The sequence below is a fragment of the Globicephala melas genome, chromosome 15 (genome assembly GCF_963455315.2).
Source record: "Globicephala melas chromosome 15, mGloMel1.2, whole genome shotgun sequence".
NCBI lineage: Eukaryota > Metazoa > Chordata > Mammalia > Artiodactyla > Delphinidae > Globicephala > Globicephala melas.
This window is the reverse complement of record NC_083328.1, coordinates 7,141,130-7,163,647: the sequence shown is the minus strand read 5'-3', so window position 1 is coordinate 7,163,647 and position 22,518 is coordinate 7,141,130. Positions and strand designations below refer to the sequence as shown.

Here is a 22,518-nt window from a genome sequence, read left to right as displayed (position 1 = left end):
CCTGATGTCGTGGATGTGGCAGCGTCGGACGCCCAGAGCCAGAGAGCCATTGACAGGATCCAGGTCGCCAGCATCTCCCTGAGAGTGAGGCCCTGGGTGTAGGATCTTCGCACATCGGAAGAAACTAAGAAACGAGTGCCTCCCAGGGAGGGGTCAACCATATAAAGGAGCCCAGAGACCTTTGCCTCAGGAAGGACACTGCCTGGCCCCGGGTGGAGGTGAGACGATGGGGTTGGTGGGTGACACGGGGAGTTGGCCAAAGGGCAGCCGGTCAACCCTCCTCCTCTCTAAGAGACCTGAACCTCCCTCTGCGGGATCTCTATAGTGTGGAAGCCAGAGTCATGGGAGGGGCAGGGCAGGAGGAAGGGACAGGCAGCAGAGGCGTGAGTGCGCGATGGTTGCCAAGATGCGAGGGCCAAGAAACCCAGGGAGACGGTGACTATGGAGGGAGGGTCAACAGAACCCTAGAAGGAGCTGCCAGAGGGACCAGGTCAAGTGAAGGACCCTCCGCCCTTACTCCCAAGAGGCCCCCCTTCGGGTCTTCCTTCCTCATCACCCACTTCGAGCGGGCCCCTTCTGAAGAAGGGCAGTGCCTTCCCCCGGGTCCCCTCTGACCACCAGCGCTTCTCCTGGGTGGGACTTCCGCTCGCACCTGAGGCTTCATGGTCCTGGTCTCTACCTGCACGCTGGCCACTGTCAGTCTCTCTCCTGTCCTGGACAAAGGTCCCAGGGGTTGTTCCGACACCCCCACCCGGAGAACCTCGTTCTGCCAGCCCTGACCACCCTCAGCTCAGTCCGACAGCAGTCTCAACAGCAGGTTTGCAGTCTCAAGGTCTTTCGGGATGCCTGGCTCACCTATCAGCGCCAATGACAGCTGGCTCAGCTGGAGTCACCCACCTCCCTGACTCAGCCGTAAGCTCTTAACGTCAAGGGGCACAGATGACAAACCCAACAGGCTCCCACCACCTGCTCCCACCCATTCCCTGAGAAAATGGGTCCTCCGATCTCGACGTTCCCTTTGAGGACAGTCATGGCCCCTGAGAGCTGCCCACGGAACCCTTCATTCCTTGCTCCCAGGCCCTCCTACATCTCCTGACATCCTTGTTCCTCAACCGAGTGGAAGCACCAGAGTGTGAGAAAGAGAAAGACACAGAGCAGTTTCTTTTACAATAAATGCTATATTATGTTCAGTTGGGAGAACGGGAGACTTGCAGACTTCCTGTCCCCAGGTGAGTGAGGTCTTCCTGCAAAGGAGGTTGGGGGCTTCTGTCTCCAGAGGTTATTGCAGGGATGGGGGTGAGACCAGGGAGAGGAAGGGAGGAAGGGGTGGGGAAGGGGGTAGGAATGGGGGGAAGCACTGAGGGAGGGGAGGGAGAGTTAGGGGAATGAGGAGGAGGTGCTGGAGGAGCTCTCCCACCTCAGGACCCCACTTCCTCTCATCCTCAGGGACCTGGGGGTAACAGGAAGAATGGAGCCTCATAATGGGGGACCTGGCCTAGGGAGCACCACCTGGGGGTCCTAAGATGCAGAGGGCATCTGTACCTAGCTAGGGATGGGGGGAGAAGAGGAGGGAGGATTTAGGACTGGGGCACTGAGATGCGGGGGGCAGGGGGGTATTTAGGGCTGAGGGTACAGGGATGGGGAAGGGGAAAGTACGGAAACTGGGGGAGATGCAGGGCTGGGCACTGGGCTGTGGGGGAGAAGTGACTTAAGAAGTGGGTTCAGAGGGGAGAAAGTTTAAGGGATGGGGGCAAGGGGTGCAAGGGGAGTTATATAAGGAGAGGGTAGGAGGATGGGGCGGGCTGCAGGCTGGTTGCATGTACAGGGTGAGGACCCGGCAGTAGGCATGCGCCCAGGAAAAGGAGAAATGGAGGCCTGAGCCCTGGGGAAGGACATGGGGACTGGGGATCTCAGAGAAGCCATGTAAGCATGAGGGCCGACACAGGAAGGTGCACTGGGACAGAGGTCTGACCAAGCACATCTGGTTTTCACAATAATCCCACAAGGTATTAGGACGAGTGGGCCACACTCTTTTTTTTTTTTTTTTTTTTTTGCGGTACGCGGGCCTCTCCCGTTGCGGAGCACAGGCTCCGGACGCGCAGGCTCAGCGGCCATGGCTCACGGGCCCAGCCGCTCCGCGGCATGTGGGATCCTCCCGGACCGGGGCACGAACCCATGTCCCCTGCATCGGCAGGCGGACTCCCAACCACTGTGCCACCAGGGAAGCCCGGCCACAGTCATTTTACAGGTGACAAAACCGAGGTTCAGAGAAGTGACTGACTTGCCTAAGGTCCCAGAGTGGAAGAGCCTGGATTTGAACTGGGTCTCCAGGTGGGTTTCACACAAGTTGGGAGAAGGATAGGGGTCAGGGGGGAGTCTGATGCTGCCCAAGGAAACCAGGAGACTGAGCCGCAGGAGTTCACAGCCATCTCTTCAGAGGCAGTGCAGATGGTTCCCTGCACTGTCCGCGGCAGCGTGGAGAAGGCAGTGTGGAGCTCACAGAGAGGTCAAGTTCACCTCAGGCTTGTGGAAGTGCAGCTGCCACAGAATTTGTGAGACAGGCAGTGAGAAGAGGAAGCCACCCAGCAGAGGCTGGCTAGAAGGTCACGGCCTCCTTGTCCCTGCACGGCCCCTGTCCTGAGAAGGGGGGCACCGGGAACTGGACCCGGGAGCACTCCTTACCGCCACCCCACCTTGCCCCCTCACCGTCACATTAGTGTCCACGTTCTCCAAGGCCACATAGAAGTTTTCATCTTTAAATAGAGAGAAAAGAGAACGGGCGGGGGGGGGGGGGGGCGGTGGTGGGGAGAGGGAAGATGTGGGGAGCAAAGAGGAGGGAAGGAAACGTCAGGAAGGCAGGGCCAAGGGGGCTCCTGTGCCCCTGCGCCTGCCCTGCGGGGACGGCCTGTGCACGACCTGGGCCTTAGAAGGGGGCGCGGAAGCCACGAAGCAAACTCTGGGGCAAGAGGTATATGCCTGTCTTGGGCAAGAGAGGTCCTCCTGTCCTGCCCAGGCCAAAATGGTACCCAGGGAAGCCCCCGTCTCCCTTCCCCAGGAGACAGGACTCACCTGTTCTGTCATTCTCGAAGCCCAAGTTAGAAAAAGTCTTCACGGTGTTCTCATCACAGGTCTCGAACCACTTCCTGTCGTCCCAGGACCTGCCAGGCGGGCGCTGCATCGTCAGGGCAGGGCCGCCCGGTCTGGGACCCCTTTGCGGCCCTCAGCCCTCCACCTCCAGCGCACTCACAGGCCTCCGCCTTGGCCGCGCCTCCTCCACGAGCGCGCGACGAAGACGCTCAGCGCCCCCAGCAGCAGCAGCAGCAGCAGCGCCGCGGTCCCCGCCAGGCCTCCGACAAGCGCCTTCCAGGAGATGGTCACCTCGCAGCGCGAGCCCAAGAACCAGTGCGTGTCCGTGGAGAAGCAGCTGCGGGGAGCGTGTCACAGGTCACACGCCCTCACCACCTCCTGGGCTTGGTCCGCTAGTGCCCCTGGACCACGCAGGTACTAGCAGGTGGGTGACCCGGGGGCCAGGGGGCGGGGCCTCTGGCGGCGCCGGCTGAGCGGGGTCGGGTGATTGGCTCAGCTGGCTGTGGGCGGGGCCTCACCGGCAATAAGGACCGCTCCTCTGCAGAACGCACTGGCCCTGACGACAGTCGATGGCGCCGTCCACGCCCGCCGTGCATTTGGTGACACAGAGGAGCTTGTTCTCCTTCACCAAGGGGAAGTAGAAATCCTCGTAGCCCACGGCAGCAGCGTGGCGACAGATGGCTGGGGGATAGGAAGAGGGTTGCAGAGGCAAAGACTTCATCCACTCTACTCTGGGGCCAGGCTATGAAATGACTCTGAAAATGGATGAGAAGGACTACATTTCCGAGGGTGGGATGTCGAGGGGTAGACCTTGGGATTAGATGAGGGAAGGGCAGGCCCCTCACCCTCTCCTCACCTTCTTTGCTGGTCCTCAGGTGGAAGCTACTAACAAGGGCCAGGCAGGCAGCACTGCCGGGTCCATATCACTTGCCTCCCCAGAAGGTCTCCCCATCCTCCCTAGGGAATTTCAGTGGACAGATGTCCCTTGTGGGAGGGGTCATGGCCTCTTGGAGCCACTTAGCCCTTTGCCCAACCTCTCACCTTCCTGGGACAGCTCCGTCCTGGTGTTGTTGTTCACCTTGATGGAATCAGGCTTAAAACACAAGACTGGGGGCGGGTGGGGGAGACACAGAGGCACAGGTGGAATTGGGGGGAGGCACAGGGAGGGGCAGAGAGGGCTCTGTCAGTATGGAGGAGGTGTGAATGGGCAACAAGGGAAGACCCCTTTGGACTCCCTCATGTCCCCTGAATAGTCAGGGGTCCTCAGCCACCCTGGAAACCTTGAGCAGAACTGTCTCTTCCATAGCACCCAGGTTCTGGTGAGCCCCTCCTTAGCCCCATCCTTGACCCAGTTGGCTGGGGACCTGTGTCTCTTCTCCCAACCTGCCAGAGGTACCACAGGGCTGGCACCTGACCCCAGAAGGACCCTGTCTGCACTGGAGCAGGCTGGGATGGTGGCTGTGACCCTGGCCCCTCCCTGCAGCCCAAGGCCCCCAGCTTCTGTTCACCCTGTGGAGCAGGCTGGGATGGTGGCTGTGACCCTGGCCCCTCCCTGCAGCCCAAGGCCCCCAGCTTCTGCTCACCCTGGTCCTTCCCGCAGCTGCTATTCTGGCTGAAAGTCTGGAGCTCCTCCTTCAGGGCCACTTTCACATTCTCATACTCGCTCTCCAGCTGGAGGCTGAAGGGTAACTCCAGCTGGACCAGGTAGTCCACAACAATGCTGCCATTCCTGAGGGGGGGCAAGGGGGCAGAGAGCCTTAAAAGGTGCCCAGGCCCAGGCCATCATAGGTCCGTAGAAGGGCACTTCCAGACCAACCACAACTATACGGGTGTTGGCAGGAAGTGGGCGTTGAGCTGGGATTCCAGACACATTATGTCCAGCACCTCTGCCTTTATCAGCCTGAGTAGGTGGGACAAGGAATGATTGACATTCTCTTGGCATTGCCTCAAGCCATAATCAAACCAGGCCCTCCTGGGCTCTCTGCCTCCCTCTTGCTGACCCATCCAGCAGACCAGGTGCCAACTAGAGAGAGACCAGCTATAGACCAGATACCAGGCACCATCCCTCATGCACCGCCTCCCTGTTTGTCCCACTGAATCATTCACCTTCCAACATGCTTTGAGAGTAGGGGTGACATCCCTCCTACAGAGAAATGACTCCAGAAAATGACTGAAAAATACCCTCTACAGAGTGCTTCGTTTGCATCCTCACTCCATCCCTCTCTTTATGACATCTGACGATTCCAAAAGCAAGGGATGTCTTCTCCAGCACTTCTTAGTTCATCCCCCCCACCACTTGACACTGTCTCCACAGTGCCAGAAGGGTCTCCTACCTCAGAGAAAGGATCACCACCTCCTTGAACCCCTCCACATTTTGGTAGACCTTCTTCATCTGAAATGCCAAGGATCCTGGGCTCACATCTGAACATCCAGACCAGAGGGTACGCAGGGACCCAAGCTCAACTCCAGGGGCAGACCTTTGAGTTCCCTCCCCTTCCCCCTCACCTGATCCCGGAAGGTGTCCGTGAAATCCCTATAGGCCTTAGAAGTGTTGTCATTAAGGTCCGGGGAGAACTTCTGGTCGACAGAAACCTCCATGCCCACTTCAGCGTCCACTTTGTCTGCACACAACATTCCCTGCTCTGGTCACTTCACCATCCACTCCTGTCTGATATCACCACCACCACCCTGACCCAGAGGCTAATCCCATGGCCCCTCTCCATGTTCCCTGAGAACTGACTGAACAGCAGGAGGGAGAGAGGCAGGAATTCTGGAATGAGTTGTCCTGAGATGTGAGAAACACTGAAAGTCAGGATGTCCAGCAGTCAGGCCTGTAGTCTCTCCCACGTCTGCCCCAATGGGAAGCAGAATAATGGCCCCCAAAGATGCCTATGTCTAATCCCCAGAACCTGGGAATATCTTATGCTATATGGCATGGAGGAATCAAAGTGGCAGATGGATTTAAGGGTACTAACCAGCTGACCTCATTATGGGAAAATTAATGTGGACTATCTGGGTGGTCCGAGTATTATCACAAGGGTCCTTAGCAGTGGAAGAGGGAGGCAGAAGTCAGAATCAGTCAGAGGAAGATGTGAGTATGGAAAACAGGCACAGAGATGCAAAACTGTTGTCATTGAAGATGGAGCGAGGGGGCCTTGAGACAAGGAATGTGGGCCACTTGTGAACCTGGAAAGGGCAAAGAGATGGATTCTCTCCTAGGGCCTCCAGAAAGAACCCAGCCCTGCCAACACCTTGATTTTAGCCCTGCGAGACTCATGTCAGACTTCTAATGTACAGAATTGTACAATAATAAATTTGCAATGTTCATCTGCTAAGTTTGTGGTAATTTGTTACAGCAGAAATTAGAACCCAATACAACTCGAAGCAGCCCAGACTGAGAGGAGGTCCCAGGAAAGAAAGTGGTCCCAGTGACCTCCTGGAGGTGAGGGTGGAGATTAGGCATGGTATGGGGTAGGGGAGAGCATGAGGCAGAAAGCAAGGATGAAGGGATTCAGCAAAATGATTGGGCCCATTAGAGTCAGTGGCACCTCCCGAGAGAAAGTGCAGAGAGCAACTCACCCACATCTATTTGTTCCGCAGCAAACTCACAGCGGGAGCCAGAGAAAGTGCTGGGGCAGGAGCACTGGCTCTGCATCCAGGTGCCACCATTGTCACAAGTGCCTGGGGAGCACAGGAAAACAGGAAGTTCAGGACAGAATTGACCTTGGTCATGGGAATATAGCAGGAGAGGGAGGAGAGACCACATGGAGGCAGGAGATCCAACCTGGGGTGGTGGTCAACCTAGACTGTGTAGTCATCTGAGTCGTGGTCAAAGTTGTCCTGGGTGACGTAAGGGTGGAGAGAGTCTTGGTGGTAGCCGCTGGTATCCCTGGAGCGCTGGTGATGTGTGAGGTGGGGCGCGTCAGCTTGCTTGAAGTCATCATGGTAGTTGAAAAGCTGCTACTTGGTTTCATGGTCACTGGGAGGCTAGTGGAGCCGGGCACACGTGGGGTAGTTACAAAGTTGGTGCTGATCCAGGTGCCACTGGTGGGTCTTTGTGTGCTCGTGAAATCCGTGTTAATGGGGATGGTTCCAGTGCTGATAGAACTAGGTGCATCAGTCATGTCAGTGGGGTCAGTTTCGAAAACGGAAGTAGAAGTGTCCGTTTTTGCAGGGAACACAGTTGTCCTGGTGGTGGAACTGGGATAGGTGGCCCTCTCAGTAGTAGAGGTAAAAACTGATAATGGGATGGTGGGCGTAGAAGTAACTTCAGGATTTGGACCCACTTCTATACATGGTGTAGTGGGAGAGGCAGACACTATTGTAACCGATATTGATTCTGGACATTGGGTAGTGGAAGAAAGAGTCAACATGGTGGTGGTTTGGGTAAGACGACGCCTACCATTTTGGGGAGAAGTGGTGAGAGAAGTTCTTGCAGTTTCAGATGAGGAAAAAGTAGGAAAAGCAGTGACAGAAGACCCTGTGATGTCTGTACTGTAGACATGAGAGGAGGTAGGAAAAGACTTACTTGTCGTAGAGACCAGTGAACTTGTGCTGATGGAAGATAGAGATGATATTGTTATTTCAGGTATTGAAGACGAGATGATGGTACTAAAAGGGGTACTTACTGCATTAGTAGAAGTAATCAATTCAGGGAAAGGTGTTGAGGAAGAAACACTTGAAGTACTGAGAGCTGTTATTGAGGTGCGTGCTGTTACCACGCTTGTGGTCCCAGACTGGGCTACTTCTGTGGTTGAGGCTAGAATGGGAAAAGTGGCTGTGATCGAGGTGACAGGAGCTTCAGTGTGCGTGGGAGTGGTGATTTCTGTTGTGGACCTGGTGGGAGGAGTGGTGGGAGTTGAAGGGTCAGAAGTTGGGTGTGTAGCGGGGATGGTGGTACTCAGGGTGGACATAGGGCTAGTGTTTGCAGTCGAAGTGGAGACTGGCTCTGAGGTTGGGGAAGGTGGAGGGGAAGATGGGATGATATTTGTGTGGGTGGGTGAGGTGCTGGAAAGAGCGAGTGTGGAGCTGAGTTCGCTGGTGGGGGTCAATGGACCAGTGGTACTCAAGGATGTGGACACAGTGTTCGCTGGTGTCATTGTTCCTCCTATAGAGAAATTGGTTGAAGACGTGATTTCTGGTGTACTTTGTGGTGTTGTTACTGTATTTGTGGTACCAGTCTTGGTTATTTGTGTCGTTGAGGTGATGGGCAATACTGTTGTTTCCGAGGTGGCAGGTGTCGTTGATGAGGGTGTCGTTGCTGTATCTGTGGTAGCAGTCTTGGTTATTTGTGTTGTTGAGGTGATGGGCAATCCTGTTGCTTCCGAGGTGGCAGGTGTCGTTGATGTGGGTGTCGTTGCAGTATCTGTGGTAGCAGTCTTGGTTATTTGTGTTGTTGAGGTGATGGGCAATCCTGTTGTTTCCGAGGTGGCAGGTGTCCTTGATGTGGGTGTCGTTACTGTATCTGTGGTAGCAGTCTTGGTTATTTGTGTTGTTGAGGTGATGGGCAATCCTGTTGTTTCCGAGGTGGCGGGTGTCGTTGATGTGGGTGTCGTTACTGTATCTGTGGTAGCAGTCTTGGTTATTTGTGTTGTTGAGGTGATGGGCAATCCTGTTGTTTCCGAGGTGGCAGGTGTCGTTGATGTGGGTGTCGTTACTGTATCTGTGGTAGCAGTCTTGGTTATTTGTGTTGTTGAGGTGATGGGCAATCCTGTTGTTTCCGAGGTGGCAGGTGCCGTTGATGTGGGTGTCGTTACTGTATCTGTGGTAGCAGTCTTGGTTATTTGTGTTGTTGAGGTGATGGGCAATCCTGTTGTTTCCGAGGTGGCGGGTGTCGTTGATGTGGGTGTCGTTACTGTATCTGTGGTAGCAGTCTTGGTTATTTGTGTTGTTGAGGTGACGGGCAATCCTGTTGTTTCCGAGGTGGCGGGTGTCGTTGATGTGGGTGTCGTTACTGTATCTGTGGTAGCAGTCTTGGTTATTTGTGTTGTTGAGGTGACGGGCAATCCTGTTGTTTCCGAGGTGGCGGGTGTCGTTGATGTGGGTGTCGTTACTGTATCTGTGGTAGCAGTCTTGGTTATTTGTGTTGTTGAGGTGACGGGCAATCCTGTTGTTTCCGAGGTGGCGGGTGTCGTTGATGTGGGTGTCGTTACTGTATCTGTGGTAGCAGTCTTGGTTATTTGTGTTGTTGAGGTGACGGGCAATCCTGTTGTTTCCGAGGTGGCGGGTGTCGTTGATGTGGGTGTCGTTACTGTATCTGTGGTAGCAGTCTTGGTTATTTGTGTTGTTGAGGTGACGGGCAATCCTGTTGTTTCCGAGGTGGCGGGTGTCGTTGATGTGGGTGTCGTTACTGTATCTGTGGTAGCAGTCTTGGTTATTTGTGTTGTTGAGGTGACGGGCAATCCTGTTGTTTCCGAGGTGGCGGGTGTCATTGATGTGGGGTACGTTACTGTATCTGTGGTAGCAGTCTTGGTTATTTGTGTTGTTGAGGTGACGGGCAATCCTGTTGTTTCCGAGGTGGCGGGTGTCGTTGATGTGGGTGTCGTTACTGTATCTGTGGTAGCAGTCTTGGTTATTTGTGTTGTTGAGGTGATGGGCAATCCTGTTGTTTCCGAGGTGGCGGGTGCCGTTGATGTGGGTGTCGTTACTGTATCTGTGGTAGCAGTCTTGGTTATTTGTGTTGTTGAGGTGACGGGCAATCCTGTTGTTTCCGAGGTGGCGGGTGCCGTTGATGTGGGTGTCGTTACTGTATCTGTGGTAGCAGTCTTGGTTATTTGTGTTGTTGAGGTGACGGGCAATCCTGTTGTTTCCGAGGTGGCGGGTGCCGTTGATGTGGGTGTCGTTACTGTATCTGTGGTAGCAGTCTTGGTTATTTGTGTTGTTGAGGTGACGGGCAATCCTGTTGTTTCCGAGGTGGCGGGTGTCGTCGATGTGGGTGTCGTTACTGTATCTGTGGTAGCAGTCTTGGTTATTTGTGTTGTTGAGGTGACGGGCAATCCTGTTGTTTCCGAGGTGGCGGGTGTCGTTGATGTGGGTGTCGTTACTGTATCTGTGGTAGCAGTCTTGGTTATTTGTGTTGTTGAGGTGACGGGCAATCCTGTTGTTTCCGAGGTGGCGGGTGTCGTCGATGTGGGTGTCGTTACTGTATCTGTGGTAGCAGTCTTGGTTATTTGTGTTGTTGAGGTGATGGGCAATCCTGTTGTTTCCGAGGTGGCGGGTGTCGTTGATGTGGGTGTCGTTACTGTATCTGTGGTAGCAGTCTTGGTTATTTGTGTTGTTGAGGTGATGGGCAATCCTGTTGTTTCCGAGGTGGCGGGTGTCGTTGATGTGGGTGTCGTTACTGTATCTGTGGTAGCAGTCTTGGTTATTTGTGTTGTTGAGGTGATGGGCAATCCTGTTGTTTCCGAGGTGGCGGGTGTCGTTGATGTGGGTGTCGTTACTGTATCTGTGGTAGCAGTCTTGGTTATTTGTGTTGTTGAGGTGATGGGCAATCCTGTTGTTTCCGAGGTGGCGGGTGTCGTTGATGTGGGTGTCGTTACTGTATCTGTGGTAGCAGTCTTGGTTATTTGTGTTGTTGAGGTGATGGGCAATCCTGTTGTTTCCGAGGTGGCGGGTGTCGTTGATGTGGGTGTCGTTACTGTATCTGTGGTAGCAGTCTTGGTTATTTGTGTTGTTGAGGTGACGGGCAATCCTGTTGTTTCCGAGGTGGCGGGTGTCGTTGATGTGGGTGTCGTTACTGTATCTGTGGTAGCAGTCTTGGTTATTTGTGTTGTTGAGGTGACGGGCAATCCTGTTGTTTCCGAGGTGGCGGGTGTCGTTGATGTGGGTGTCGTTACTGTATCTGTGGTAGCAGTCTTGGTTATTTGTGTTGTTGAGGTGACGGGCAATCCTGTTGTTTCCGAGGTGGCGGGTGTCGTTGATGTGGGTGTCGTTACTGTATCTGTGGTAGCAGTCTTGGTTATTTGTGTTGTTGAGGTGACGGGCAATCCTGTTGTTTCCGAGGTGGCGGGTGTCGTTGATGTGGGTGTCGTTACTGTATCTGTGGTAGCAGTCTTGGTTATTTGTGTTGTTGAGGTGATGGGCAATCCTGTTGTTTCCGAGGTGGCGGGTGTCGTTGATGTGGGTGTCGTTACTGTATCTGTGGTAGCAGTCTTGGTTATTTGTGTTGTTGAGGTGATGGGCAATCCTGTTGTTTCCGAGGTGGCGGGTGTCGTTGATGTGGGTGTCGTTACTGTATCTGTGGTAGCAGTCTTGGTTATTTGTGTTGTTGAGGTGATGGGCAATCCTGTTGTTTCCGAGGTGGCGGGTGTCGTTGATGTGGGTGTCGTTACTGTATCTGTGGTAGCAGTCTTGGTTATTTGTGTTGTTGAGGTGACGGGCAATCCTGTTGTTTCCGAGGTGGCGGGTGTCGTTGATGTGGGTGTCGTTACTGTATCTGTGGTAGCAGTCTTGGTTATTTGTGTTGTTGAGGTGACGGGCAATCCTGTTGTTTCCGAGGTGGCGGGTGTCGTTGATGTGGGTGTCGTTACTGTATCTGTGGTAGCAGTCTTGGTTATTTGTGTTGTTGAGGTGACGGGCAATCCTGTTGTTTCCGAGGTGGCGGGTGTCGTTGATGTGGGTGTCGTTACTGTATCTGTGGTAGCAGTCTTGGTTATTTGTGTTGTTGAGGTGATGGGCAATCCTGTTGTTTCCGAGGTGGCGGGTGTCGTTGATGTGGGTGTCGTTACTGTATCTGTGGTAGCAGTCTTGGTTATTTGTGTTGTTGAGGTGATGGGCAATCCTGTTGTTTCCGAGGTGGCGGGTGTCGTTGATGTGGGTGTCGTTACTGTATCTGTGGTAGCAGTCTTGGTTATTTGTGTTGTTGAGGTGATGGGCAATCCTGTTGTTTCCGAGGTGGTGGGTGTCGTTGATGTGGGTGTCGTTACTGTATCTGTGGTAGCAGTCTTGGTTATTTGTGTTGTTGAGGTGATGGGCAATCCTGTTGTTTCCGAGGTGGCGGGTGTCGTTGATGTGGGTGTCGTTACTGTATCTGTGGTAGCAGTCTTGGTTATTTGTGTTGTTGAGGTGATGGGCAATCCTGTTGTTTCCGAGGTGGCGGGTGTCGTTGATGTGGGTGTCGTTACTGTATCTGTGGTAGCAGTCTTGGTTATTTGTGTTGTTGAGGTGATGGGCAATCCTGTTGTTTCCGAGGTGGCACGTGTCGTTGATGTGGGTGTCGTTACTGTATCTGTGGTAGCAGTCTTGGTTATTTGTGTTGTTGAGGTGATGGGCAATCCTGTTGTTTCCGAGGTGGCGGGTGTCGTTGATGTGGGTGTCGTTACTGTATCTGTGGTAGCAGTCTTGGTTATTTGTGTTGTTGAGGTGACGGGCAATCCTGTTGTTTCCGAGGTGGCGGGTGCCGTTGATGTGGGTGTCGTTACTGTATCTGTGGTAGCAGTCTTGGTTATTTGTGTTGTTGAGGTGACGGGCAATCCTGTTGTTTCCGAGGTGGCGGGTGTCGTTGATGTGGGTGTCGTTACTGTATCTGTGGTAGCAGTCTTGGTTATTTGTGTTGTTGAGGTGACGGGCAATCCTGTTGTTTCCGAGGTGGCGGGTGTCGTCGATGTGGGTGTCGTTACTGTATCTGTGGTAGCAGTCTTGGTTATTTGTGTTGTTGAGGTGATGGGCAATCCTGTTGTTTCCGAGGTGGCGGGTGTCGTCGATGAGGGTGTCGTTACTGTATCTGTGGTAGCAGTCTTGGTTATTTGTGTTGTTGAGGTGACGGGCAATCCTGTTGTTTCCGAGGTGGCGGGTGTCGTCGATGTGGGTGTCGTTACTGTATCTGTGGTAGCAGTCTTGGTTATTTGTGTTGTTGAGGTGATGGGCAATCCTGTTGTTTCCGAGGTGGCGGGTGTCGTTGATGTGGGTGTCGTTACTGTATCTGTGGTAGCAGTCTTGGTTATTTGTGTTGTTGAGGTGATGGGCAATCCTGTTGTTTCCGAGGTGGCGGGTGTCGTTGATGTGGGTGTCGTTACTGTATCTGTGGTAGCAGTCTTGGTTATTTGTGTTGTTGAGGTGATGGGCAATCCTGTTGTTTCCGAGGTGGCGGGTGTCGTTGATGTGGGTGTCGTTACTGTATCTGTGGTAGCAGTCTTGGTTATTTGTGTTGTTGAGGTGATGGGCAATCCTGTTGTTTCCGAGGTGGCGGGTGTCGTTGATGTGGGTGTCGTTACTGTATCTGTGGTAGCAGTCTTGGTTATTTGTGTTGTTGAGGTGATGGGCAATCCTGTTGTTTCCGAGGTGGCGGGTGTCGTTGATGTGGGTGTCGTTACTGTATCTGTGGTAGCAGTCTTGGTTATTTGTGTTGTTGAGGTGACGGGCAATCCTGTTGTTTCCGAGGTGGCGGGTGTCGTTGATGTGGGTGTCGTTACTGTATCTGTGGTAGCAGTCTTGGTTATTTGTGTTGTTGAGGTGACGGGCAATCCTGTTGTTTCCGAGGTGGCGGGTGTCGTTGATGTGGGTGTCGTTACTGTATCTGTGGTAGCAGTCTTGGTTATTTGTGTTGTTGAGGTGACGGGCAATCCTGTTGTTTCCGAGGTGGCGGGTGTCGTTGATGTGGGTGTCGTTACTGTATCTGTGGTAGCAGTCTTGGTTATTTGTGTTGTTGAGGTGATGGGCAATCCTGTTGTTTCCGAGGTGGCGGGTGTCGTTGATGTGGGTGTCGTTACTGTATCTGTGGTAGCAGTCTTGGTTATTTGTGTTGTTGAGGTGATGGGCAATCCTGTTGTTTCCGAGGTGGCGGGTGTCGTTGATGTGGGTGTCGTTACTGTATCTGTGGTAGCAGTCTTGGTTATTTGTGTTGTTGAGGTGATGGGCAATCCTGTTGTTTCCGAGGTGGTGGGTGTCGTTGATGTGGGTGTCGTTACTGTATCTGTGGTAGCAGTCTTGGTTATTTGTGTTGTTGAGGTGATGGGCAATCCTGTTGTTTCCGAGGTGGCGGGTGTCGTTGATGTGGGTGTCGTTACTGTATCTGTGGTAGCAGTCTTGGTTATTTGTGTTGTTGAGGTGATGGGCAATCCTGTTGTTTCCGAGGTGGCGGGTGTCGTTGATGTGGGTGTCGTTACTGTATCTGTGGTAGCAGTCTTGGTTATTTGTGTTGTTGAGGTGATGGGCAATCCTGTTGTTTCCGAGGTGGCACGTGTCGTTGATGTGGGTGTCGTTACTGTATCTGTGGTAGCAGTCTTGGTTATTTGTGTTGTTGAGGTGATGGGCAATCCTGTTGTTTCCGAGGTGGCGGGTGTCGTTGATGTGGGTGTCGTTACTGTATCTGTGGTAGCAGTCTTGGTTATTTGTGTTGTTGAGGTGACGGGCAATCCTGTTGTTTCCGAGGTGGCGGGTGCCGTTGATGTGGGTGTCGTTACTGTATCTGTGGTAGCAGTCTTGGTTATTTGTGTTGTTGAGGTGACGGGCAATCCTGTTGTTTCCGAGGTGGCGGGTGTCGTTGATGTGGGTGTCGTTACTGTATCTGTGGTAGCAGTCTTGGTTATTTGTGTTGTTGAGGTGACGGGCAATCCTGTTGTTTCCGAGGTGGCGGGTGTCGTTGATGTGGGTGTCGTTACTGTATCTGTGGTAGCAGTCTTGGTTATTTGTGTTGTTGAGGTGACGGGCAATCCTGTTGTTTCCGAGGTGGCGGGTGTCGTTGATGTGGGTGTCGTTACTGTATCTGTGGTAGCAGTCTTGGTTATTTGTGTTGTTGAGGTGACGGGCAATCCTGTTGTTTCCGAGGTGGCGGGTGCCGTTGATGTGGGTGTCGTTACTGTATCTGTGGTAGCAGTCTTGGTTATTTGTGTTGTTGAGGTGACGGGCAATCCTGTTGTTTCCGAGGTGGCGGGTGTCGTTGATGTGGGTGTCGTTACTGTATCTGTGGTAGCAGTCTTGGTTATTTGTGTTGTTGAGGTGACGGGCAATCCTGTTGTTTCCGAGGTGGCGGGTGCCGTTGATGTGGGTGTCGTTACTGTATCTGTGGTAGCAGTCTTGGTTATTTGTGTTGTTGAGGTGACGGGCAATCCTGTTGTTTCCGAGGTGGCGGGTGTCGTTGATGTGGGTGTCGTTACTGTATCTGTGGTAGCAGTCTTGGTTATTTGTGTTGTTGAGGTGATGGGCAATCCTGTTGTTTCCGAGGTGGCGGGTGTCGTTGATGTGGGTGTCGTTACTGTATCTGTGGTAGCAGTCTTGGTTATTTGTGTTGTTGAGGTGACGGGCAATCCTGTTGTTTCCGAGGTGGCGGGTGTCGTTGATGTGGGTGTCGTTACTGTATCTGTGGTAGCAGTCTTGGTTATTTGTGTTGTTGAGGTGACGGGCAATCCTGTTGTTTCCGAGGTGGCGGGTGTCGTTGATGTGGGTGTCGTTACTGTATCTGTGGTAGCAGTCTTGGTTATTTGTGTTGTTGAGGTGACAGGCAATCCTGTTGTTTTCGAGGTGGCGGGTGTCCTTGATGTGGGTGTCGTTACTGTATCTGTGGTAGCAGTCTTGGTTATTTGTGTTGTTGAGGTGACGGGCAATCCTGTTGTTTCCGAGGTGGCGGGTGTCGTTGATGTGGGTGTCGTTACTGTATCTGTGGTAGCAGTCTTGGTTATTTGTGTTGTTGAGGTGACGGGCAATCCTGTTGTTTCCGAGGTGGCGGGTGTCGTTGATGTGGGTGTCGTTACTGTATCTGTGGTAGCAGTCTTGGTTATTTGTGTTGTTGAGGTGACGGGCAATCCTGTTGTTTCCGAGGTGGCGGGTGTCGTTGATGTGGGTGTCGTTACTGTATCTGTGGTAGCAGTCTTGGTTATTTGTGTTGTTGAGGTGATGGGCAATCCTGTTGTTTCCGAGGTGGCGGGTGTCGTTGATGTGGGTGTCGTTACTGTATCTGTGGTAGCAGTCTTGGTTATTTGTGTTGTTGAGGTGATGGGCAATCCTGTTGTTTCCGAGGTGGCGGGTGTCGTTGATGTGGGTGTCGTTACTGTATCTGTGGTAGCAGTCTTGGTTATTTGTGTTGTTGAGGTGATGGGCAATCCTGTTGTTTCCGAGGTGGCGGGTGTCGTTGATGTGGGTGTCGTTACTGTATCTGTGGTAGCAGTCTTGGTTATTTGTGTTGTTGAGGTGATGGGCAATCCTGTTGTTTCCGAGGTGGCGGGTGTCGTTGATGTGGGTGTCGTTACTGTATCTGTGGTAGCAGTCTTGGTTATTTGTGTTGTTGAGGTGATGGGCAATCCTGTTGTTTCCGAGGTGGCGGGTGCCGTTGATGTGGGTGTCGTTACTGTATCTGTGGTAGCAGTCTTGGTTATTTGTGTTGTTGAGGTGATGGGCAATCCTGTTGTTTCCGAGGTGGCGGGTGCCGTTGATGTGGGTGTCGTTACTGTATCTGTGGTAGCAGTCTTGGTTATTTGTGTTGTTGAGGTGATGGGCAATCCTGTTGTTTCCGAGGTGGCGGGTGCCGTTGATGTGGGTGTCGTTACTGTATCTGTGGTAGCAGTCTTGGTTATTTGTGTTGTTGTGGTGACGGGCAATCCTGTTGTTTCCGAGGTGGCGGGTGTCGTTGATGTGGGTGTCGTTACTGTATCTGTGGTAGCAGTCTTGGTTATTTGTGTTGTTGAGGTGACGGGCAATCCTGTTGTTTCCGAGGTGGCGGGTGTCGTTGATGTGGGTGTCGTTACTGTATCTGTGGTAGCAGTCTTGGTTATTTGTGTTGTTGAGGTGACGGGCAATCCTGTTGTTTCCGAGGTGGCGGGTGTCGTTGATGTGGGTGTCGTTACTGTATCTGTGGTAGCAGTCTTGGTTATTTGTGTTGTTGAGGTGACGGGCAATCCTGTTGTTTCCGAGGTGGCGGGTGTCGTTGATGTGGGTGTCGTTACTGTATCTGTGGTACCAGTCTTGGTTATTTGTGTTGTTGAGGTGATGGGCAATCCTGTTGTTTCCGAGGTGGCGGGTGTCGTTGATGTGGGTGTCGTTACTGTATCTGTGGTAGCAGTCTTGGTTATTTGTGTTGTTGAGATGATGGGCAATCCTGTTGTTTCCGAGGTGGCGGGTGTCGTTGATGTGGGTGTCGTTACTGTATCTGTGGTAGCAGTCTTGGTTATTTGTGTTGTTGAGGTGATGGGCAATCCTGTTGTTTCCGAGGTGGCGGGTGTCGTTGATGTGGGTGTCGTTACTGTATCTGTGGTAGCAGTCTTGGTTATTTGTGTTGTTGAGGTGATGGGCAATCCTGTTGTTTCTGAAGTGGCACGTGTCGTTGATGTGGGTGTCGTTACTGTATCTGTGGTAGCAGTCTTGGTTATTTGTGTTGTTGAGGTGACGGGCAATCCTGTTGTTTCCGAGGTGGCGGGTGTCGTTGATTTGGGTGTCGTTACTGTATCTGTGGTAGCAGTCTTGGTTATTTGTGTTGTTGAGGTGATGGGCAATCCTGTTGTTTCCGAGGTGGCGGGTGTCGTTGATGTGGGTGTCGTTACTGTATCTGTGGTAGCAGTCTTGGTTATTTGTGTTGTTGAGGTGATGGGCAATCCTGTTGTTTCCGAGGTGGTGGGTGTCGTTGATGTGGGTGTCGTTACTGTATCTGTGGTAGCAGTCTTGGTTATTTGTGTTGTTGAGGTGATGGGCAATCCTGTTGTTTCCGAGGTGGCGGGTGTCGTTGATGTGGGTGTCGTTACTGTATCTGTGGTAGCAGTCTTGGTTATTTGTGTTGTTGAGGTGATGGGCAATCCTGTTGTTTCCGAGGTGGCGGGTGTCGTTGATGTGGGTGTCGTTACTGTATCTGTGGTAGCAGTCTTGGTTATTTGTGTTGTTGAGGTGATGGGCAATCCTGTTGTTTCCGAGGTGGCGGGTGCCGTTGATGTGGGTGTCGTTACTGTATCTGTGGTAGCAGTCTTGGTTATTTGTGTTGTTGAGGTGACGGGCAATCCTGTTGTTTCCGAGGTGGCGGGTGTCGTTGATGTGGGTGTCGTTACTGTATCTGTGGTAGCAGTCTTGGTTATTTGTGTTGTTGAGGTGACGGGCAATCCTGTTGTTTCCGAGGTGGCGGGTGTCGTTGATGTGGGTGTCGTTACTGTATCTGTGGTAGCAGTCTTGGTTATTTGTGTTGTTGAGGTGACGGGCAATCCTGTTGTTTCCGAGGTGGCGGGTGTCCTTGATGTGGGTGTCGTTACTGTATCTGTGGTAGCAGTCTTGGTTATTTGTGTTGTTGAGGTGACGGGCAATCCTGTTGTTTCCGAGGTGGCGGGTGTCGTTACTGTATCTGTGGTAGCAGTCTTGGTTATTTGTGTTGTTGAGGTGATGGGCAATCCTGTTGTTTCCGAGGTGGCGGGTGCCGTTGATGTGGGTGTCGTTACTGTATCTGTGGTACCAGTCTTGGTTATTTGTGTTGTTGAGGTGATGGGCAATCCTGTTGTTTCCGAGGTGGCGGGTGCCGTTGATGTGGGTGTCGTTACTGTATCTGTGGTACCAGTCTTGGTTATTTGTGTTGTTGAGGTGATGGGCAATCCTGTTGTTTCCGAGGTGGCGGGTGCCGTTGATGTGGGTGTCGTTACTGTATCTGTGGTAGCAGTCTTGGTTATTTGTGTTGTTGAGGTGATGGGCAATCCTGTTGTTTCCGAGGTGGCGGGTGTCGTTGATGTGGGTGTCGTTACTGTATCTGTGGTAGCAGTCTTGGTTATTTGTGTTGTTGAGGTGACGGGCAATCCTGTTGTTTCCGAGGTGGCGGGTGTCGTTGATGTGGGTGTCGTTACTGTATCTGTGGTAGCAGTCTTGGTTATTTGTGTTGTTGAGGTGATGGGCAATCCTGTTGTTTCCGAGGTGGCGGGTGTCGTTGATGTGGGTGTCGTTACTGTATCTGTGGTAGCAGTCTTGGTTATTTGTGTTGTTGAGGTGATGGGCAATCCTGTTGTTTCCGAGGTGGCGGGTGTCGTTGATGTGGGTGTCGTTACTGTATCTGTGGTAGCAGTCTTGGTTATTTGTGTTGTTGAGGTGATGGGCAATCCTGTTGTTTCCGAGGTGGCGGGTGTCGTTGATGTGGGTGTCGTTACTGTATCTGTGGTAGCAGTCTTGGTTATTTGTGTTGTTGAGGTGATGGGCAATCCTGTTGTTTCCGAGGTGGCGGGTGTCGTTGATGTGGGTGTCGTTACTGTATCTGTGGTAGCAGTCTTGGTTATTTGTGTTGTTGAGGTGATGGGCAATCCTGTTGTTTCCGAGGTGGCGGGTGCCGTTGATGTGGGTGTCGTTACTGTATCTGTGGTAGCAGTCTTGGTTATTTGTGTTGTTGAGGTGATGGGCAATCCTGTTGTTTCCAAGGTGGCGGGTGCCGTTGATGTGGGTGTCGTTACTGTATCTGTGGTACCAGTCTTGGTTATTTGTGTTGTTGAGGTGACGGGCAATCCTGTTGTTTCCGAGGTGGCGGGTGCCGTTGATGTGGGTGTCGTTACTGTATCTGTGGTAGCAGTCTTGGTTATTTGTGTTGTTGAGGTGACGGGCAATCCTGTTGTTTCCGAGGTGGCGGGTGCCGTTGATGTGGGTGTCGTTACTGTATCTGTGGTAGCAGTCTTGGTTATTTGTGTTGTTGAGGTGACGGGCAATCCTGTTGTTTCCGAGGTGGCGGGTGTCGTTGATGTGGGTGTCGTTACTGTATCTGTGGTAGCAGTCTTGGTTATTTGTGTTGTTGAGGTGACGGGCAATCCTGTTGTTTCCGAGGTGGCGGGTGTCGTTGATGTGGGTGTCGTTACTGTATCTGTGGTAGCAGTCTTGGTTATTTGTGTTGTTGAGGTGACGGGCAATCCTGTTGTTTCCGAGGTGGCGGGTGTTGTTGATGTGGGTGTCGTTACTGTATCTGTGGTAGCAGCCTTGGTTATTTGTGTTGTTGAGGTGACGGGCAATCCTGTTGTTTCCGAGGTGGCGGGTGTCGTTGATGTGGGTGTCGTTACTGTATCTGTGGTAGCAGTCTTGGTTATTTGTGTTGTTGAGGTGACGGGCAATCCTGTTGTTTCCGAGGTGGCGGGTGTCGTTGATGTGGGTGTCGTTACTGTATCTGTGGTAGCAGTCTTGGTTATTTGTGTTGTTGAGGTGACGGGCAATCCTGTTGTTTCCGAGGTGGCGGGTGTCGTTGATGTGGGTGTCGTTACTGTATCTGTGGTAGCAGTCTTGGTTATTTGTGTTGTTGAGGTGACGGGCAATCCTGTTGTTTCCGAGGTGGCGGGTGTCGTTGATGTGGGTGTCGTTACTGTATCTGTGGTAGCAGTCTTGGTTATTTGTGTTGTTGAGGTGACGGGCAATCCTGTTGTTTCCGAGGTGGCACGTGTCGTTGATGTGGGTGTCGTTACTGTATCTGTGGTAGCAGTCTTGGTTATTTGTGTTGTTGAGGTGATGGGCAATCCTGTTGTTTCCGAGGTGGCGGGTGTCGTTGATGTGGGTGTCGTTACTGTATCTGTGGTAGCAGTCTTGTTTATTTGTGTTGTTGAGGTGATGGGCAATACTGTTGTTTTCGAGGTGGCAACAGATACAACTTGTGTTGTAGGTGTTGTTAATATATCATTTGAAGTAGGTGATTGAGTGATAGCTGTGGATGTCTGAGAGGTACTGACCATGTCTGGAAATGAAGTGATGGTTGTAATCAAGGTGGTACGGGTGCTGAGTGTTGTTAACAAGGTTTTCCTAGTAGTTAGAGAAGGGGTAGTAGCAGAGGTAGACACGATTGTTGGGGTTGGAGACTGGGTTGTGTGGGTACTTGCAGCGGTAGGGATAGCCCTTTGTGTGGTACCAGTCACAGAGGAGATTGGAGTGTCTAGAGTTGTGTGGGTTGTTGGGACAAAGGAAGGGGGCGGGGTCATGGTTGTGGGAGATTTCCCTGGAGTGGTGGTACTGGGAGAATTGGTCACGGCTGAAGTGACTCTCTTGGTAGTTGTCACGGGATAAGTACTGGTAATGGTTGTCCGTGGCTTCTCTGTCACAGGAGTGGTGGTGTAAGAGCTGGTGAGGGACACTTGGGTCTGTGTCATGCAGGTGGTGGTGGGGTAAGTGGTAGTGATTACAAGGTTCGTTGGATTGATGCACTCTGTCGTGCCCATATAGACAATCACGGTTGGTGGAGTGGTCTCAACCTTGAAGACAAACTTGGACATGGGGATTGTTGAGGTGTTGGAATTGATTGGCGATTTGAGCAACGTTTCAGAAATGGATTTCAAGTGGGGGGAGGTGGTGATAGTCATAGGTATGTGTTCCCTACTATCTGGAGTGGGAGAAATTTCAGTGGTACTCAGTGGCCGCCTTGCTGGGCCTTGAGAGTGTGGGGAGTTGCTGAGAGCCGCGTGCAAAAGCGCATTAGAGGTGGATGTGGCCACGGCTGAAGCCCCTGTATTGGCGGTAGAACAGAGGAATTCATTGGTAGGTCGTTTTGTCGCCATAACACCACATACCCCATTTTCCAGATACATGCCACAGAGGTAGGACGTGCCACCAGTTCCTCCCAAATCAGAGGCAGTTTGGGGCTGGGGTCTTTCAAGGTTCTAAATGCCAACATATGTCTTCCCCCCTGGGCAGCCTCTCCAAGGGGCATTGGGTTGGGGGCACGCTTAATCCCTTGCCCACCTGTCTGAGTACTGACCTTGCAGCCCTGGGATGGCCGAGCTGAGCACGCAGGTTCAGCAGAAGGTCCCGTCTCCTCCCATCGGTACTCCCATTCCTTCTTCCTCACACACCCCAAAGTCCTTGTCCCTTCCGGTTCTCTGTGCCACCCCCGCCCCCTCTGGCCCACCTCTGCCCATCTCCCTGTGACCCACTGCTGTCTGGGCTGACTCTCCTCTTTAGAGAGAGAGAGAGAACCCAGCCAATCCTGGGCTGAGGGTGGGGACACATCATGGACTTTGGGAGACGAGGGGTCAGAGAGCAGAAAGTTGCAAAGAGAATAAAAAAGGGAAAAGCAGAGATTGAAGCTCAGACTTCATTGAGTTTGAGGACAAGGAGAGAGGATCACACACAGGCTGAGGAACAGGACAGAAAAGGAAATTTCCAGAAAGAGATACCTTGGCAGGCAGGCGTAAGTCCTGAAGACCTTAAGGTGTAGCAGTGAGTGTCAATAATAAAAATAGCTATATTTTCCATCACCTATTCTATTTCGGCCAAGGAATTAATTAGTTTACAAACATGAGCCCCTCCCTCTACAGATGTTGTCATCCCCATCTTACAGGTGATACAAGTGAGAGTCAAAGATCTCACAATGCTGAGGGTGGCCGGCAGCCACGGCAGCTGCTGGCAGGAAGCACCCAGACCTCTGTCCACTCGGGGGCAGCTTTCTCAACTCAGACTCAGCACATCTTTGCTCTGAGAGCTGGGGTTTCACTACTCAGCTTAGCTGGGGTGTCAGGGAGATAGGGGAGGGGAATATGAAGGTTCCTGGCCCAGAGCCCTTATAGCCAGGAGGTGGCCCTGGAG

At 52.4% G+C, this 22,518-nt stretch overlaps 3 protein-coding genes across 3 annotated transcripts in view; all 3 read right to left on the bottom strand.

The window, feature by feature from the left end:
* Positions 1–22,518, bottom strand: part of LOC138842333 (mucin-12-like) — a 45,465-nt gene that overhangs the window by 21,959 nt on the left and 988 nt on the right. The window lies entirely within an intron of this gene.
* MUC3A (mucin 3A, cell surface associated) lies at positions 1,182–6,774 on the bottom strand. The gene is made up of 9 exons (XM_060284791.1): positions 6,667–6,774; positions 5,421–5,479; positions 4,671–4,816; positions 4,129–4,194; positions 3,606–3,768; positions 3,248–3,424; positions 3,070–3,158; positions 2,707–2,753; positions 1,182–2,538 (listed from the first exon to the last, which is right to left on the bottom strand). Exons 1-9 carry the CDS (start codon positions 6,670–6,672, stop codon positions 2,497–2,499), a joined length of 795 nt encoding a protein of 264 aa, XP_060140774.1. The 5' UTR covers positions 6,673–6,774; the 3' UTR covers positions 1,182–2,496.
* On the bottom strand, positions 8,005–21,811 carry LOC138842324 (mucin-3A-like). Its single transcript, XM_070043551.1, has 2 exons — positions 20,275–21,811; positions 8,005–8,599 (listed from the first exon to the last, which is right to left on the bottom strand). The coding sequence occupies exons 1-2, from the start codon at positions 21,519–21,521 to the stop codon at positions 8,005–8,007; spliced, it is 1,842 nt and encodes a 613-aa protein (XP_069899652.1). The 5' UTR covers positions 21,522–21,811.